Source organism: Nannospalax galili, unplaced genomic scaffold (assembly GCF_000622305.1).
Source record: "Nannospalax galili isolate Female #2095 unplaced genomic scaffold, S.galili_v1.0 scaffold548, whole genome shotgun sequence".
Taxonomy (NCBI): domain Eukaryota; kingdom Metazoa; phylum Chordata; class Mammalia; order Rodentia; family Spalacidae; genus Nannospalax; species Nannospalax galili.
Genome location: NW_008358999.1, coordinates 121,384 through 139,494, shown reverse-complemented (window position 1 = coordinate 139,494; position 18,111 = coordinate 121,384). Strand labels below are relative to the sequence as shown.

Here is an 18,111-nt window from a genome sequence, read left to right as displayed (position 1 = left end):
AGTAGCAGAGGCAGGAACTGAATGAACTGAGTTCAGGTGTCCGATCCTGAAGCCCAGCCCTTGGCTACCCCGCCATGTTGCCTGTGTGGACTGTGGCCACCCCTTACCAGCACACGAACACTGACACAGGAGGCAGGATGTTGGGGGTCATGATCCACGGTGCAATCCGGAACATCACGGTGTCTGTGAAGATGGGTGTCAGGGGAATCCCCTGTGTGGGGGAGAGAAGAGCAGAGTCACGTTGGGGTGCCAGGGTGCTTGCCACTCCTGCCTCAAGAGGTGGGTGACACTGATAACAATACTACATTTATTGGGCACTTATTGTATACTAGGCATTGTGCCAAGTAGTTTTTAAAACTTTTTAAATTTTGGGGGCTGGAGAGATGGTTCAGCGGTTAAGAACACTGGTTGTTCTTGCAGAAGATCTGGGTTCAAATCCCAGCACCCACATGGCAGCTAACAACTGCCCGTAACGCCAGTCCCAGGGGATCTGACAGCCTCTACTGTCCTCTGTGGGCATTGCATGACATGGGTGCACTTACCTACATGCAGGCAATACACAAATACACATAAAATAAAAATAATAAACAAAGCTGGGTGTGGTGGCACATGCCTTTAATCCCAGCACTTGGGAAGCAGAGGCAGGTGGATCTTTGTGAGTTTGAGGCCAGCCTGGTCTACATAGTGAGTTCCAGGACATCTGGGGCTACAGGAAGACCCTGTCTTGAAAAGACCAATAAATAAATAAATAAATAAATAAATATTTTTAAAAATTAAAAAAAATTTATTATATGTGTACGAGTGTTTTGCTTGCATGTATATAAGTACACCATGTATGTGCAGTGCCTGCAAAGGCCAGATCCTCTGGAATTGGAGTTATGGATAGTTGTTAACTGCCATGTGGAACCTGAGTCCTCTGTAAAAGCAGTCAGTGCTCTTAATCATTAAACCCGCTCTCATGCTCCCTAAATATTTTTTAAGAAGATTTGTTTTATTTTTATTATTTATTTGTGTGTATGTATCTGTGTGTCTGTGTATCTATGCATGTGTGTATGCATGTGTGTGTGTGGGGGGGGTGTGTATACAGGTGCCCGCAGGGGCTAGAAGAGATCATCAGATCCCGTGGAGATGGAGTTACAGATGGTTCTGAGCCACCATATGGGTGTTGGGAACTGAACTCAGGTCCTCTGAAAGAGCAACAAAGCACTCTTAACTGCTGACTCATCTCTCCAGCCCCATATGCCAAGTGTTTTCGCATGCAGCAGATCATTCTCAGGGAATAGATTCCTTACTTTTCAGAGAGAGAAACTGAGTCACAGAAGTGTTATATCACATGGTTAGGAAGTGGTGAGTTACTGAGGTTTCTCTCTTATCCCCCTTTCCCTCTTGTCCCATCAAAGTTCCCAGGCCCTGAGCCAGGGGCAGCCCATACTCCTCACCTCAGCCATATATTCCAGCAGACTGACGTGGATGGAGACCAGCCCCGAGAAGCTCTCATCGGGGAAACGGAGGCCCTCCACGAAAAACAGCAGCTCTGCTGAGCCACCTGTGTACTTGACCACGTGGTAGAGCTTCTGCCGGCCCAGAATGTGGATATAGCGCTGGCCAAAGAAGGGGTCTGTGGATGGGGTGGGGGGAGGACCAGTGTGAGGCTCTACTCCCACAGGAGGAGGCCAGTGGCATCTCTGATGGGGACAAGGGGCAGAGTGACTTGGCCTTTAGACAGAGAAAAGCACAAGCAGAAAATGCCTCCAGGATGACTGTGACTAGGTCATTGTCATTGGCTCAGCACCGCTGTGTACCAGCTGGCTTCTGGCCCCTCATCTGTAAAATGAGCTGAGTTGTAGATGGCAAGTAGGAAATTAGAGTGGCTGGGAATGGCACAGCTAGTGATGTAATAGAAGTTGTTCCCATTTCACAGAGGAGGAAACTGCGTCCTCAGAGAGGATGAGCAAGGCCTCCAATTTGTGTCTCATTTTGCATCTCCAATTTACATCTTTTTTTTTTTTTGGTCTTTTTGAGACAGGGTCTCCCTGTAGCCCCAGCTGACCTAGAACTTGCTATGTAGACCAGGCTGGCCTCGAACTCACGGAGATCTGCCTGCCTCTGCCTCCTGAGTGCTGGGATTAAAGGCGTGCGCCACCACGCCCAGCCTATATCTCCTTTTTACACATAAAACACAAGTGTGTTCATAGAGGAGAGGCTCATGGACAATTTCAGGGCTGGCTTAGAGCCCATGAATTGAGTTAGTTTGGCCAGCATGGGCAAAGTCCTTCAGGAAGCCAAATGGCCAGGGTGTGGCCTCTGTGTGTAAGAGCACTGCTCAGCCAATGATAAGACAGCGGATGTTGGAAGGATCTAACGGCAGTGATGTGGTAGAGATCTTGTCTGTTATGCACGGTGAGGAAGGCAGGAAGATGGGGAGGCGTTGAGCAGAGGGAAGCGGCTTTGAGATGCCCTTGTGGGGTGGCAGGGTGGTTGAGGGATGTGGAGGGGAGGAGGTACTTGCATTCGCAAAGACATGGAGGTAGGACCCTACGCAGCTCCAGAAGGAGTTTCTTTATACTGTGTAGAGCTAGAAGGGCAGATCAGGCTCAGCTTAGTGTTTTCAACAACAATGACATGAGTTAATAGACAGTTGCACTAGAGTTAGAACATGGAACAGTACTACTCTTGACATACAGGGTCAGGATCTATGAAGTGAGGGGGCCACACCTCGAAGTCCAGTCTTGGGATAGCTTCTCCTGCAGCACAGTGTGTCCAACTATACCCTGGTTATGAATGTTATCACAGGCAGGTGACCTTAATGGTCATGACTTCCAAAGTCAGAGGGACTTTGGGTCAGGTGCTGCCCTGACTTTACAAGCTGCAAAGCCTCTGGGAATTCAGTTACCTCTCGTGGGTTACTCAACTGCCAACGGGGGGGAGGGCGTCCCTGTGTCACAGGGTGTGTCACAGGGTCACTGTGGATGACACAGCATCCAACAGCTTCAGTGACCTTGGAAGCATGGGTAACCATGGTAATACATCCTGTGGGTACCAGGAGAAGGTGAAGCTGGGGGTGGGGAATGTGTCCCTTCCTTGCCTCCCAGCAGCTCCAGACAGAAGGCTCAGGCTCCTGTAGGTGGGACCAAACACTGAGGTGGGCAGATGCTTACCCTGAAGGCCCCAAGCACCTTGTTACAGCCCAGAACTGAAGGTGATGCCCTGCTCAGTCAGGGCATGTGCTGTAGGGCCCAGTCTCTGCTCAGACCCAGCTGGATCCATATGTGCTGACTAACCCTACCCACCCACAACACCTGCATGCTCCAAGTTGCACTTTAGCCTTGCTCAAGCCTAGGAGCAACCTTGGCTTTGCAGAAGTGGCAGGTGTAACTTTTTATCAGGCTCACCGGACCTGGGGAGAGCAGTGTGACCAGGAGAGGTGAGTCAGGTTCTGTCCATCTGTCAGTGGCTTTCTCCTCATGTGGCCTGCGCCCTGTGAGTCACAATGTGTCTCTTTCTGGCAGTTTGGACCAGTGCCAGGCAGATTGAATCTCATGTGGGAACAATCCAGACCTTGTTCCTAGCAGCCTACGTCCCCATTCACTGCCCATAACTTGGTACAGTTCTGGCCATCCCCTGAATGGCTGGCTATCCTTGTAGGCACCAACAATGCCCTTCTGTTGAGTGGCCCCTGTGCCTCAGACTGGGTCTGCCTGTCACCTTGACCTCTCTTGCGCCTCAGCTGTCCGCCCCAGCTGGCCAGCACGTGGTCTAGTTTGGCACAACCTCTCTAGTCCTTTTGGAAGGATTCCACTTCTTGGGGAGACTGATGGTGAGACTGAATGTCTTGGTCTGCCTGCGACGGAGGGCTATTCTGTCATGATAGACTTTCAGAGTCAAATCCAGGGAAGTCCTGGAGAAACAGGGACTGTGTCCTCATAGGAAGAGGTAAGGCTCCAACTCTTGGGAGTTCTGGGGAAACCTGAGACGGGAGCCCATGTGTTTCTAGGCGTGCTGGAAAATTCTGTTCACCCAATCATATTTTATTTTTTTTATGTGTTTTGTTAGCATGTGCGTAAGTGTACCACATGTACATGCAGTGTCCACGGAGGCCAGAAGAGGGAGTTGGATTCCCTGGAACTGAAGTTACAGACTGTTGTTAGCTGCCATGTGGCTGCTGGGAACTTAACCTGGGTCCTCTGTAAGAGCAACCAGTGCTTTTAACCACTGAGCCATCTCTCCAGCCCTGTTCACCCCAATACTATAATCTGGATAATACTTCCAGCCAAAGCAATAGCTGACATTTCTGTGGGCTACTGCAGAGGGCCTGACCCTTTATTCCATCTGTTACTCCCATGTCACATCATAGAGGAGGCCTGCAGACCCCTGGCTCCAGAGCTGCCCTCAGAGCTCCAAGGGCCCAGCTCCTGATCTTTCGAGGAACTGGACTGCCTCTGCCAGGACACAGGTAGCCCCCTGAAATTCATGTGATGTGACACACCCTCACCCACAGGGTGTTCAGAGTTTAACAAAACTTCCAAAATGACTGCTTGGAACAAAAGGGATGTGGACCACAGATACGGGTCTATGTTCTCTTTTGCTGGCCTGGCTCAGAGTGTTCATCTGGTGGGGAGGTTAGTATTGATTGTCCAGACCTTGGGAAGGGAGCATCAATGAGGGGTTGTCTAGATTTCCCAGGCTGGGCTGTGGGCATGTATGTAAGGGATTTTCTTAATTGGGTTAATTGATTTGGGAAGAGCCACGCTGGAAGTAGGTGATGCCATTTCATGGGTTGGGGTCCCAAATGAATGAAAGGGAGGTGGGGGGAGAGGGTGAGAGAGAGCTGTGCTGCAGGACACAATCCTTGCTCTCTGATCCTGATTATGGATGTGATGTGATCAGCTCCCTTGAGCCCCTGTCACTGTGGCTTGGAACCTGGAACTCTGAGCTAAAACAAACCCTTTCTGTAAGTTGCTTTTGTGGGCATTTTGTCACAGCAATGGGAAATGAAACTAAGATACCCAGAATCCCCATCTAGGGGAGAAATGACTAGTGTGTTGGTTCCTGACCCAGCAGTGACTTTGCCTGCAGGACCGTGGCCCACCTAAGACAGTCTCAAGGGGAGCATTCTCCAGGCCTTTGCAATGGGAGTTCTTTCTTGCCTGCTCAGGACTGGTTTCAGATGGCAAGTTGGGGGGAGAGGTAGGAATGGAGCCAGGCCGGGTACACTCTGGTTAGCAGAGCAAAGAATCATCCAGAGAACGACCAGATGTCACCATTAGCCACAGGCCTCAGTCAGTGCCAAGGCTGAGTCAAAGCCCAGGCTGGTTTTTCCTGCTTCCCTCCTGCCCCGTGGCAACTCTGGCTCGGATCTTGTAAACATTAACTTCTGGGCTCCCTGGGGTGGTGGAGCCGGCCTGACTCGGGGACATTCCAACCTGCCCAGGGTAGATCAGAAGAGGGCTGGCATTGAGTGGCTGTTGTCCACTGGTGGCCTGGGTAAGTCACTCCTTGAAGTGAGCCCCCCCGCCCCCAGTGACTGCCCTTGTCCTAGTGGGTCTACCCAGAGTGAGACCCAAGGCTCTGGCCTCCAGATAGCCTGTCCCACAACACCATGTAAACTTCAAGGCTGTTTTACAGAGGAAGCTTGTAAATTTAAATATTTTATTATTTTAATTTTATGTGTATAAGTGTACTGCCTGCATGTATGTTTGTGCACCCATGTCATACAGTGCTTTACAATGCCGGGGTAGATCAGAGGAGGGTGTCTGAGCCCCTGGAACTAGAGTTAGGAATGGTTGTTGGCCACCATGTGGGTGCTGGGAATTGAATCTGGGTCCTCTGCAAGAATAGCCAGTGCTTTTAACCCCTGAGTCATCTCTCTAGTCCCAGGAGTTTATAAATTTAGATAGAAGATCTTACAGTAGTCCCTTGCTCAAAACCCTCAAGGGGCTGGGGATGTGGCTCAGTTGGTAAAGTGCTTGCGTAGCATGTACCAGGCCCTGAGTTTGATTCCCCAGAATCATAAAAATGGGACCTAGTGGGGCATGCCTGTCATCCCAGAACTTGGGGTGTGGGAAGGAAGCCCAGAAGTTCAAGGTCACTTTCCTTCTCCTACTTAGGGAGTCAGAGATCAGTCTGGGCTCCACGAGACCCTGTCTCAACAAACAATCAAAAACAAAATCCTTCAGGTCTCTCTTCACCGCACTTAGAATACAACGCAAGCCCTGTCTGCACTCTGGCCCTGCCTAGCTGACTGACCTTGACCCTGCATGTTTGCCTACCCTGGGCTTTCTCCTCCCACAAAGTTCTGAACCAGCCCATCTTCCGTGCTTGGCATACTCTGTGCCCTCCACTTGGCACACTCCTCCCCAGCTCCTGACGCCAGCTCCTTCTCCTTGTCCCTTTGAGTCTCAACTCTGTCACTTCCCAGAGAGGCTTCCTTGGACCCCAAGCCAGCCTCTGGGCTGATATTCTCTGGGACATGACCTATTTCATTTCCCCCCATATATCTCCTTTTCTCGTGGGGCAGCTCCTCTGGGAAGGATGTTGTGAGGGCACTGTCATGTTTACTACATGGGCACTGGGGTGGTTCAATGGCACAGGCAGATTTGAGGACCAGCTCCATGGTAGAGTGTATTTCCTACATAGTGGGGTCCCCAGACACCTTGTCACCATCAGGAGGAAGAAGGACACCCACAGAACCTCCAGGAACCTTGAAAGTCAGAGATGTCAGACACTACCTGGAGGAGGTGCCCCTTGGCCTCAGGCATCATGAAGGCGTCAGTACCCTGATCTCAAAGGCCTTTTCTCCCCTGGTGACTGGGAAGCAAGATGTGGACCCGAGCCACTGCACCTCCTTGGGTATCTATCTATGGGATACTCCATGGGTTCCACAGCCCCTGGCACCTGCTCAGAAGGAAAGATGGTATCTGCAAGGGCAGAGTGGGGTTTACTCACTCTCCACGTAGAATACGCCCACTTTGTCTGAGTCCGACATGGAAATGTAGAGGACCATTTCATACCCGGCGGGCAGGCGGTCAGGACCCTTGGTCCGAAGGATCATCTGGGACATGTCCTTGAGGTCTGCAGGAAGATGCAGAAGGTCAGCACCAGGGACCTGCAGGAGCTGGTTTCACTTTTGCTCTTTACTCTTCAAATCAGGACAAGGACCCCACCCCCACTCCCTGCATGCATTATGGGATCTATAGAAAAAGCTGCTTGCCATTTCCGACACTGATGAGGACTGATCGACCCTTTGGGAATTTCCTTCCAGTTTTTTTTCTTGATTTTTATAATTTTTTAAAAATTATTTCTTTTTATTTTATGTGTATGAGTGTTAGTGCCTGTATGTGTGTAAGTGCACCCGTGTCATGCAGTGCCCACAGAGGACAGAAGAGGCATCGGATCCCCTGGAACTGGAGTTATGGACAGTTGTTAGTCACCATGTGGCTGCTGGGATTAGAACCAGTGTCTTCTGCAAGAATAGCCAGTGCTCTTAACCGCTGAGCCATCTCTCCAGCCCCCATTATAATTTTTTTACATTTATTTATTTGACTGTGTGTGTATGTGCACAGGTGACTGCATGTGCCCCAAGATTCCTGTGGAAGTCAGAGGACAACTTGAGGAAGCTAGTTCTCTCCTTCCACCACAAGGGTCCTGGGGATTGAACTCAGGTCATCAGGCTTGACAGCAAAGGCCCTTCCCCACTGAGCCATCTCGCCGGTCCCTCCAGTCTTTTCCCCATCTGTGTATGTAAAGATGCCATTGAACAGTATTTATAGTTTTTTGTTGTTGTTATTGGTTTTTGAGACAGAATCTCCTTGTAGCCCCAGCTGGCCTGGAACTTGCTACATAGACCAGGCTGGCCTTGATCTCACAGAGATCCATCTGCCTCTGAGTGCTGAGATTAAAGGCATGTGCCACCATGCCCAGCTGTATTTGCAGTTTTGAATGCCAGATGTTGGGCCTGGCATCTCCCGAAGGCCCAAGTCTACTCCTGCCTCACCCTCTGCCCTGCCCAGGACAGGATACCCGTGTTCCCAGTGTCCCCCAGTGCAGCCCTGCTGGCACCTTGCTTGCTGTAGACCTTCTCATCACTGCAGTCCTCCTTAGGCAACCAGGGTGTGTCTCGGTCACAGTTCACCAGCAGGATGGCCCCCTGGCCCTCAGGACCCCAGGTCCAGGATGCCTATGACAGCAAGGAGACAGGTCAGCACCCTTCCTGGCCGCACCCCAGTACAACCCCTGGGGGGACACCTGAGAGACAGCGCAGGCATGACTTCCAAGTCTAATGCCCAGAAAGGACCCATGGGAGCATCCAAGTTCATGAGAGAGAAAAGAAGGCTGAGCAGAGCCTGTGGGCCTCAGCTCTGTTGTGAGGTGGCCATGCCAGGCAGCAGTGGTGGCAGGAACACACATTCCAAGACAGGCTTGAGGGAACTATTTCCAGACACGTTCTGAGTGCTCCCAAGGGGGCCGGCACCATGTCTGCTTTCTACCCTGTAGTCACAGTACCATGCAAGCTGACTCCAACCGGATTACATTGCTTCCCTGTTTGAAGCCCTCTGTGTGGACTCAGATAAAGCCTGGATTCTCTGTTCCTCCCTGTGGTCTGCAAGGCCAGAGACTTGCAAGGATCTGCTGACTCCGTATCTGGAGTCTCCTCCACCTTGCCCCTACCTGCTCTGTTCCACCCACATGAAGGCACTTCTGCTCCCCGGAAGCCCCCAGGCCTTTGCCAGACTGGTCCCTCTTTTCCTGACCAACTCCATTGCTCCTCCAGGACTCGGGGCACCCACACCTCCTTATAGGAAAGTTTCCTATTCTGCAGAGCGGTGTTCCTGGTTCCTTGCATGGTCCTGCCTAACACACCCTTTGAGGAGCTCAGAGGACAGTGGTTACAAATGTAGTCACCCACATTGTTCTTCCTTAAACCTTTACTTGCTGCTGGACTTTGGGGTCCTCAAGGGCAGGGTCTGGGTTTCTGTTGTTCCCTGGGCCTGACCTAGTCTTAGAACATACAAGATATATATATATATAATTTTTTTTTGTCTTTTTTGAGACAGGGTCTCCTTATAGCTCCAGCTGTCCTGAAACTTGCTATGTAGACCAGGTTGGCCTCGAACTCACAAAGATCCGCCTGCCTCTGCCTCCCGAGTGCTGGGATTAAAGGCATGCGCCACCACGCCTGGCCGGCCCTATGATTTTTAAAATGAAACAGGAGGCACAAAGGGAACAAATTTCTCCCCTGGGCATCCTCTGCCTCAGGCACAGTGAGTCTTCCAACAGCTTTGTGAACCAGGCTGGGGAAACAGAGCCTGGGAATGGCTGATCCTATAGGGAGCCTGGCTTGCTGGTGGCCTGTCCCTGCTGTGCTGCATCTACAGCTTGCTTCAAGCCTTGGCCTCCTGCCCTGTGACTTGTAGCTTGGTGGGAGGCTCTGGCTGCCTGCACCAAGCGGCCGCTGCTCTGCCCTAGAAGCCTCTGGGTCAGGGTCACGGCTAGGGTGGTGTCCACCTGCATGGCCAGCTACCTTCTTTGGGTTGTTCTTTTCCACTTCGCCATCCCGGTCTGCATCCACATCCAGGGAGATCTCTGGAGACAAGAGACAAGGGTGAGTTGCTGATCTCATGCAGACGGAAGGGCCTAGTGGGAAAAGACCCAGCTCCCCAATTCCTTTGGTTGTGGGAAAGGGAGGGGCTTGCAGAGGTGGTCATCTCTTCTTACCACCTACGCAGAACCTCAGAGGACACCTACAGTTCCAGATGTGGGCACATGACAGCAATCCCATTCTTCTCTGTCCTGGGCAGTGATAGGAGCCTCAGGTCACATACCCAAGGTCACAAGATGGCCTTAACAGAATTGGGGACTTGATATTTTCAAACTGCCCCTCCTGACTTGTCTCAGGAGCATCTATGCACACATAGGCATCTCTCTTTTATTTTAATTCTCTCTCTTTCTCTGTCATTCAGACAGGATCTCACTATGTAGCCCAGGCTGGCCTGAAACTTGCTATTTGGCCCAGGCTGTCCTTGAACTCCTGATTCCCCTGCCTCAGTCTCTGGAGTGTGGGTGTTACAGGCTTGTACCATTTTGCCTGCCCATTCTTTCCTGGCTTTAGCTCTCAGTAGTCTAGACCCCACCTCCAGGGACTGAGGGTCTTCCTGTGGGTAAGAAATCATGTCTTCAGCCCCTCTCCATCCAAGGGAGCTTATAATACCAGCTCCCTGATAGAAGATCCAGGGCAGAGTCCTGCTGATCCCTTCTCTTGGGGAAGGGACCTTCAGCCTCCCTGAGCCCCTCATGGAGACAGGCTATGTAGATAGCCTGTTGGGAAGAGCAATGTTTCGGCACCTGACAGTGTCAGAACTCTCGTTCTCTGCTTCTGAGCTGTGTGTGTGACTTTGGGCTGGTTGCACAACCTCTCTCAGCCCCTCACTTGTAGCCCGGGGCCCTTTCTGGTTATAGTAGCTGTACAGGCTGTGATAGGCACTACTGACAGGAGGGCCGTGAAGTCCTAGAAGAGGCACCTTCTGGTCTCCCATTCTCTTGGGCCTGACTTGAACGCCACACTACAAGGCATAAGGGTAGCTGCTTGAAGTCCCACTGAGGGTGTTTGTGCCAGATACCCCTGTGCAGTACCTGCTGTGGCTCAGTACTAGAGCACTGGCTAAGGGACAAACACCAGGTGTCTCCAGGAGTCTACAGCCCTGGGAGAGAAACATCATCACACTCATTTCACAGAGGAGCAAACTCGGGCTCAGAGGAACTACTTACCAGCCACCGTGTGGCTCCTGAGTGAGGCTAGGGCTGGGGGAGGATTCCAGGGACAAGGGAGACCTTCTAACAGCTGCCAGGGAGGCCGAGGTGTAAATGCATGGACAATGTTGACTTTGGCTCCCAGACCTGCACCAGACCTGCCACGCCCCCTCCACATGCATCACATCTGCCAGCTACTGAGGACTTTCCACAGTACCTTCTGTTTGCTTCAGAGAGGAGAGGAGACGTGTCACCCACACCCGCCACACAAACCAAGACTCTGAGTCCACCCAACAGGAAGTGTCATCTACACACACCCATGTTCTCCAAGTACAGAGTGTGTTTCCCACAGGGGCCTCTGACTCCAGACCTTCCTTCAGTGCTGTTCCCTCTACTGATCCAGGCTGACCTCTGTCTGACCCAGGCTGCCTTCCTACCTGGACAAGTTTACCTTTAAAGACCCAACACTTGTTCCTCTGAAGGTCACTGCCAGAGGAGGTGGCCACATCCTCCCTGGGCCAGGCCTGCGGCTTCATTTCTAACCACAGGAGCACTGTAGTGTACTCCCCATGCAGCGGGTCCTAGGCTGCTTTACTCCAGGATTTTTCTTTTCTTTGTCCTCCTCTCTCCAATTTTCTTTTGTTCTTTCTTTCTTTTGAGCCAGGGTCTAGCTATGTAGCCCAGGTTGGCCTTGAACTCCTGCCCCAACCTCCTAGGGATTTCAGGTGTGCGCCACCAGACCCAATTGAATCTCTAACTTAAAATTTATTTTGGTGAGTTTGTTTTGTTTGTCTGTTTTGGCTTTTTGAAACAGGATCTCACTCTGTAGCCCTGACCAACCTGGAACTTGCTAAGTAGACCAGGCTGGCCTCACACCCACAGAGATCTGCCTGCCTCTGCCTCCTGAGTCCTGGGACTTCAAGGCATGTGCAACCATGTCTGGCTCACGTTTTTTAAAATTACATTTATTTATTTATTTATTTATTTATTTATTTATTTATTTTGTGTGTGCACACACATGTATAGAAGTCAGAAGACAACTTATAGAAATCAGTTCTCTCCTTTCACCGTATGGGTTTCAGGGATCGAACTCAGATCATCAGGCTTGGCAGCAAGCACCTTTACCTGCTGAGCCATCTCACTCACCCCCTTGAGCCCAGGGGGCTCACATATGCTAGGCAGGCACTTTACCACTGAACTGTACCCCTGGACTTAACATTTTTTATTAATGTAATGCTTACACATAGCACAAAAACATCAAATCAAACAGCACCAAACTGTTTCCAAAGATGCAGCAATCCCTGCCCCTCCCGTCTCCTCACCTCCCTAACCCACATCACGCCCCTCTTGCTGCTTCCTGATTTATTACTTTCTAACGGCGCCCACCGCCCTGCTTCATGTTATGAAATCTGGGCTTTCACAGTTTTGCTTTTGACCACCTCCTCCCCATCTGTCACAGCACTTCTCAACTCTCTTAGGACCTGCAACTGTCCCCACTGTCAACTAATGGCCTCCTCTGCCCTCCAGCCTACTCTGGGGACCCCTTAAGCTATCAGCTGTCCCCTGGGCCTTCTCTCCAGATCTAATGGGATGTCTGTAAGTCATGAGAGAGGCTGGCACAGCCTGTCTGAGCTCTGTTCTCCCCAGGGGAGGGGAACACACCTGTTTCAGAGCCTCTGGGCTCCAGGCATTTCCCAGAGTCTCTGAGTCCTGCCTCAGCTCCCCGGAATAGCCCCAAGGTATCAGGTGGCACCGGGGTGTGGGGCATATTAATGGGAAATGTCATTAGGATTGGGTTCGAGGCGGTTGCCCTGTGCATTTTGGTGGGTGGCCAGCCCTGCAGGGTGTCAGCCTGGCCTTCTGACCTTACCCAGAAGCTAGGGATTCAGTGGGAGGAAGGACTCTGGGCTCTGGGGACCAGGCACAGGAACGAGAGCTTACAGTGGATGCAGAGAGTGCCCAGGTCTGGGTGACACTTGGGGTGTAGAATGTTCACTCAAGTCGATGAGAAAGAAAAGTGTCCAGGCTCTATCCCGCTCCCACCATCAGGACCTCAGTCCACAGCAGGGCAGACAGTTGCTGCCTACGTACTCCCCCCTCCTCTGAAAAGCCCTAATTAAAGTCCCAAAGGTTCTTAGAGATGAACTCAAACCCCTCACTCTACAGCTGGGACACAGCGAGGCCCAGAGAGGGTGGTGTACTTGTCAGGATCACACAGCACGTTTTTGCAGGACTAGGACAGAGCTCCAAGGCCTGATCTGGACAAGAGTTCCATAGGTTTGTTTTGTACCCCAGGATGCAGACTGCAAATGACAAGTTTCTCCCCATCCCTCCAGGCAGAGTGACATGGCTTACTGGGAGGAAGGGGAAAGGGAGCACCCTCTCAGTACCTGCTGTGCCCTGCCCTTGGCACAGGTCCTTTGCACACACCACCTCACTAACTCTTTAGGGGTACTGTCCAAGAATGCTCTGTGAAGCTCCCTTTGCAGGCGAGGAAACTGAGGCTGGTGGTCATGGAACTTGCCTATGATCACCATGAGGCTGCGGGAGGCAGAGCCTGAGCTTGTTTCTGTCTGTCCTAAGGCCAAGGCTCTTTCTGCCCAAAGTAGGCTTGGGCCAGTCCTTTAGGACAGACACAGATGTGCTTCTTTGGGGGCCAAGCCCACTGTCCAGGGACATTCAGGGTAGCCCTGCCTTTGAGGTACTGCACCTAAGGGGTCACTGGGCCCTTGTCAGCAGGCCCTACTAAACTCCCTGCTTTTATTTTATTTTTAACTAACTCATTTTTTAACAATTTTTTGATTTATTTGTTTTATGTGTATGAGTGTTTTGCCTGCATGTATGTAGTGCATCTATCTCATGCAAAACCCTAAGAAGAGGACATCGGAGCCCCTGGGACTGGTATTATGGACGGTTGTTAGTCAGCATGTGAGTGCTGGGAATCGAACCTAGGTTCTCTGCAAGAGCAGCCAGTGCTCTTAACCACTGAGCCAACTTTCCAGCCCCTAATTAATTAATTATTTTAATTTTTAAATTAAAAATTTTTTTTGATCTTTTTGAGACAAGGTCTCCTGTAGCCCCAGCTGACCTGGAACTCACTATATAGACCAGGCTGGCCTTGAACTCACAGAGATCTGCCTACCTCTGCCTCCCAAGTGCTAGGACTAAAGCGGTAACCACCATGCCCAGCTTAATAAATTTATTTTTGAGACAGGGTCTCACTATGTATTCTTTGCTGGACTAGAACTTGCTATGTAGTCTAGGGCAGACTTGAACTCACAGTGATCCGCCTGCCTCTGCCTCTAGAGTGCTGGGATTAATAAGGTGTGCAGTACCACACCCAGCCCTGTCTACTTTTAAAGCATTATTATTATTTTGCTTTTTTTAGATAGGGTCTCACTATATATCCCTGGTTGGCCTAGAACTTGCTATGTAGACCAGGCTGGCTTCAAACTCACAAATATGTCTGCCACTGTCACCCGAGTGCTGGGATTTAAGGTGTGTACCACTATACCCAGTCTCTTAATTTTGTTTTTTTGAGAAAAAGTCTCATGTAGCCCAGGCCAGCCTTGAACTTCTGATCCTTCTGATCCACCACCCGAGTATTGGGATTATAGGCATATGCCACCACACCAGACCCTGCCTGCTTTAAGTTTACTACTACTACTACTACTACTACTACTACTACTACTACTACTACTATTACATACTGTGTGTGGTGTGTAGAGGTCAGAGGACAACTTGTGGGAGTCGGTTCTATTCTACCATGGGTTCTGGGGTTCAGGTGCTCAGTTTCTGTGGCATCTGTCTTACACACTGAGCCATCTCACTCACCCCTACCTGTTTTTTTAAAATTAATTTTAAAATTTATGAGTATTTTGCCTGCATGTATGTAAGTGCACCCATGTCCTGCAAAGCTCACAGAAGTCAGAAGAGGGTGTCGGATCTCAAACTGGAGTTATGGACGGTTAACCACTGAGCCATCTCTCCAGCCCCAACCCCTTCCTGCTTTTAAGAGTTAACATGATGGTGGTAGTTGAGGGCAAACTTCTAATGTGGGTTCCCCTCGTGTATCTATGCTGTCACCCTCATTGTCTTCGGGAAGCTGGGGGATGTTTCATTGCCCCACGAGCCTTCAGCATCTGGACCTTGGCACAGTCAGGTGTCTTGTCCTGGGGGAAGGAGGCTCCAGTAGTGGGGGATGGGCAGCCTCTTTGCCCTGGACATTTAGGTGTCCTCAGGAGCCCCCTGAGCTCAGCCTTGGTCTTCAGACCCATCTCTTTCATCTGCTATCTCTCCTATCTGTCTCCCTCCACTGTACCTCCCAAGGGCACAGCCAGCCTGGGTCACCTTCTTTGACAGGTCTCTGGCCTCTGCCTCCCCTGCCTTCGTCCTCAGGTGTCCCTGGCTGTGGGGTTAGGTTTCCTGGGGACGGTCATCTGAGACAGGCAGGGGCTGTGTTGGCATGCACGGCTCAGTCACGTGCCAGGGCTTGGCAAGCTGAGGAGTCAGGATACCATCTCTGGAGGCCCCTCAAGGTTATTCTGAGTGAGCCCCCCCCGTCATCCTGAGTCCTTCACCCGTGGGCTGGGTATCCCTGATATAGACGGAGGAGATTGGGTGACCAGTACTCAGGCCCTTGTGGGTATGAGCTGAAAAGTGAGAGATCACTGTAAATGAGAATCCTTCAGGGCTCATGGGAGACTGGAGGAGGAGGGAGGGGTGAGCAGGGAGCTAGCAGTTTGTAGGGGAAGTGTCTTACTTGACACTTCCCCTACAGAGAAAGTAAGGTAATTGATGTGACTTGGTGTCCCACCAACCATTTCTAAGTGTAGCCCAGGAACCTTGTTTTGCCTTTTCTGAGCCTCAGTTTTCCCATGTGCAGAATGGGCACAGTACTAGCCTTTCTCCTCAGAATAGCTATAAGGACGGGTAGACATCTAAGTTTGGAGCCTGGCATACTATTGGTGCTCCATAATGTGTTTATCTGCCTTCTGTTCCTCTTTCGTTTCCTCCTCCTCACAGCACCCAGCTCAGTGTTCAGTGAGTGGGTGGCACTGTTAGGACTTTACAAATCTCTGGTAGTTTCTGTACATGTTAAACCAAGGCTGGATGGATAAAACAACGCTCTGAATTCCTTCTAGCTTGAATACACTAAAATAAAAGAACATAAAATAAGATATTGGCCAGGCATGATGGTGCACGCCTTTAATTCCAGCACTGGGAGGCAGAGGCAGGTAGATCTCTATGAGCTCAAGGCCAGCCTGGTCTCCATGGTGAATCCAGGACAGCTGGGGCTACAGGAAGACCCTGTCTCAAAAAGACCAAAAAAAAAAAAAAAAAAAAAAGAAGATATTGCCTTGTCTGTTGCAGGGTCTGAGGACTTAAAGGATCACATCCCTGGGCCCTGCTTAGCCGACTGTGTCCCTGGCCCGAGGGCAGGGCTGTTGGGGAAAGAGCTGAGGGAATCACCCAAGTTTGGGATTCAACCTGCCACACCATTGCTGTGTGACTGTGAATGAATGTCCTAACCTCTCTGGACCTTAGCATCCTTTGTGGATCAAATGAAGAGTTTGGACTGGGTGAGTTAAGGACCCAGGGCTCTATCTCTGTTCCCAGGACTCGGGGTGGGAGAGCAGGAGGGTGGCTAGGACTCTCAGGGACAGTAGAAGTCTCCCAGCGGCTGGGGAGAGGCGGGGTTGGGAGAGACACAGATTTTTCTCTTTTTCCTTGTAGCCCACAGAGCCTATGAAGGGGCCCCTAGGGCAAGCCTCCTCTGTACGTAGTCCCCCACCCAGAACAGAAATCCCAGGACACACATGCACCACACCCCTCCATGGCTGGCACTGTTTGGATCCAGTTCTGCCATGCTGCCCAGAGCACTCTTCCAGGCCCCCTGGGGTGAAGGTGCCTAGTGTGAAGGAATCCTGACCCCAGCTGCACTAACTCACCAATGGCCGTGAGGAAGAGCCCAGCCTGGTCGATGGGGGCGTTCCCTTCCTCATCATAGTAGTTGACGGTGACCTTGGTTGGGAGGAGCACATGGAGTCGGGAAAAGAGAAGGGCAGAGGTTACAGATCATAGAGAAGGAGACCACGAGTAACCCCCTACCTCAAAGGCCATCAGCTCCTTTCTAAACATGGCCTCCTCCTCCAGGAAGCACTCCCAGATAATCCAACCAGTCAGGGGACTCCTCTCCCTCTCTTTCAGTGTACCCCACTGCCTCCAGGGTCTTGTGCCCACTACACTGTGTGCCCACCTCCTGTTAAAAACCCAGGACAGGGCTGACTTCATTCCTTTGGCCGGCATCTGATGCAGTCACTGTAACAGGTCTATGGTGATGCTCTTGAGAGAATTCAGAGGGGGGACCCTCTGGCTTTGGCTATGTCAACTGGGCAAATCGCTTCACCCTTTGGGTGCTCAGCAATCCCCTTTATAGACAGTGAGGTCTGGGTTGCTGCTAATGTCACCTCCAACCATTCACTCTATGGGTCTGAGAAGCTAGTTTTTCTTATTTATTTATTTTAAAGATTTTTATTTTCTTTTATTATTTTAAAAATATTTTATTATTTTTATTTTACGTGTATGAGTGTATCTCCTGCATGTATGTGAGTGCACTTGTGTCGTGCGGTGCCTCAGAGGTCAGAAGAGGGCTTTGGATTCCCCTGGAACTGGAATTAAGGATGGTTTGTAGCTGCCATGTGGGTGCTGGGAATCAAACCCAGGTCCTCTGCAAGAGCAGTCAGTGCTCCTAACCACTGAGCCATCTCTCCAGCCCTGGTGCTGGGATGGGAATCAAACTCTGGTCCTCTGCAAGAGCAGTCAGTGCTCTTAACCGCTGAGTCATTTCTTCAGCCCCATTTATATGTATGAGTGATTTGCTTGCATGTAGGTATGTGCACTGTATGCATGCAGTGCCTGTGGGGGCCAAAAGAGGGCATCAGATCCCCTGGAACTGGAGTTACCGACAGTTGTGAGCCACTGTGTATGTGTGTGTGTGTGTGTGTGTGTGTGTGTATGTGTGTTCTGGGAACTGAACCTGGGTCCCTGCAAGAGCAACAAGTGCTCTCTAGCACCACTAATCTTTATTTTTTCAAATATTGTTTATTATTTTTATATGTATGAGTGTAATGCCTGCATGTATGTAAGTGCACCCATGTTGTTCAATGCCTGTAGAGGTCAAAAGAGGGCATCAGATATTCCTGGAACTGGAGTTACAGATGGTTGTTAGCCACCATGTGGGTGCTGGGAATCAAACCTGGGTCCTCTGCAAGAGCAGCCAGTACTTTTAACTGCTGAGCTATCTCTTCAGCCCCAATTATTCTTTTTAAATAAGACTCATTATTTGTCTCAGGCTAGCCTCAA

The 18,111-nt window shown here is 50.7% G+C and overlaps 1 protein-coding gene across 1 annotated transcript in view; it reads right to left on the bottom strand.

The window, feature by feature from the left end:
* Padi2 (peptidyl arginine deiminase 2) overlaps nucleotides 1-18,111 on the bottom strand; it is a 52,413-nt gene that overhangs the window by 19,920 nt on the left and 14,382 nt on the right. Inside the window, exons 3-8 of the mRNA XM_008822632.1 lie at nucleotides 16,698-16,770; nucleotides 9,521-9,582; nucleotides 8,059-8,176; nucleotides 6,946-7,071; nucleotides 1,440-1,618; nucleotides 108-211 (exon numbers count right to left, since the gene is read on the bottom strand). Of these exons, the coding sequence (XP_008820854.1) occupies nucleotides 108-211; nucleotides 1,440-1,618; nucleotides 6,946-7,071; nucleotides 8,059-8,176; nucleotides 9,521-9,582; nucleotides 16,698-16,770 (662 nt within the window). The remainder of the gene's footprint in view (nucleotides 1-107; nucleotides 212-1,439; nucleotides 1,619-6,945; nucleotides 7,072-8,058; nucleotides 8,177-9,520; nucleotides 9,583-16,697; nucleotides 16,771-18,111) is intronic.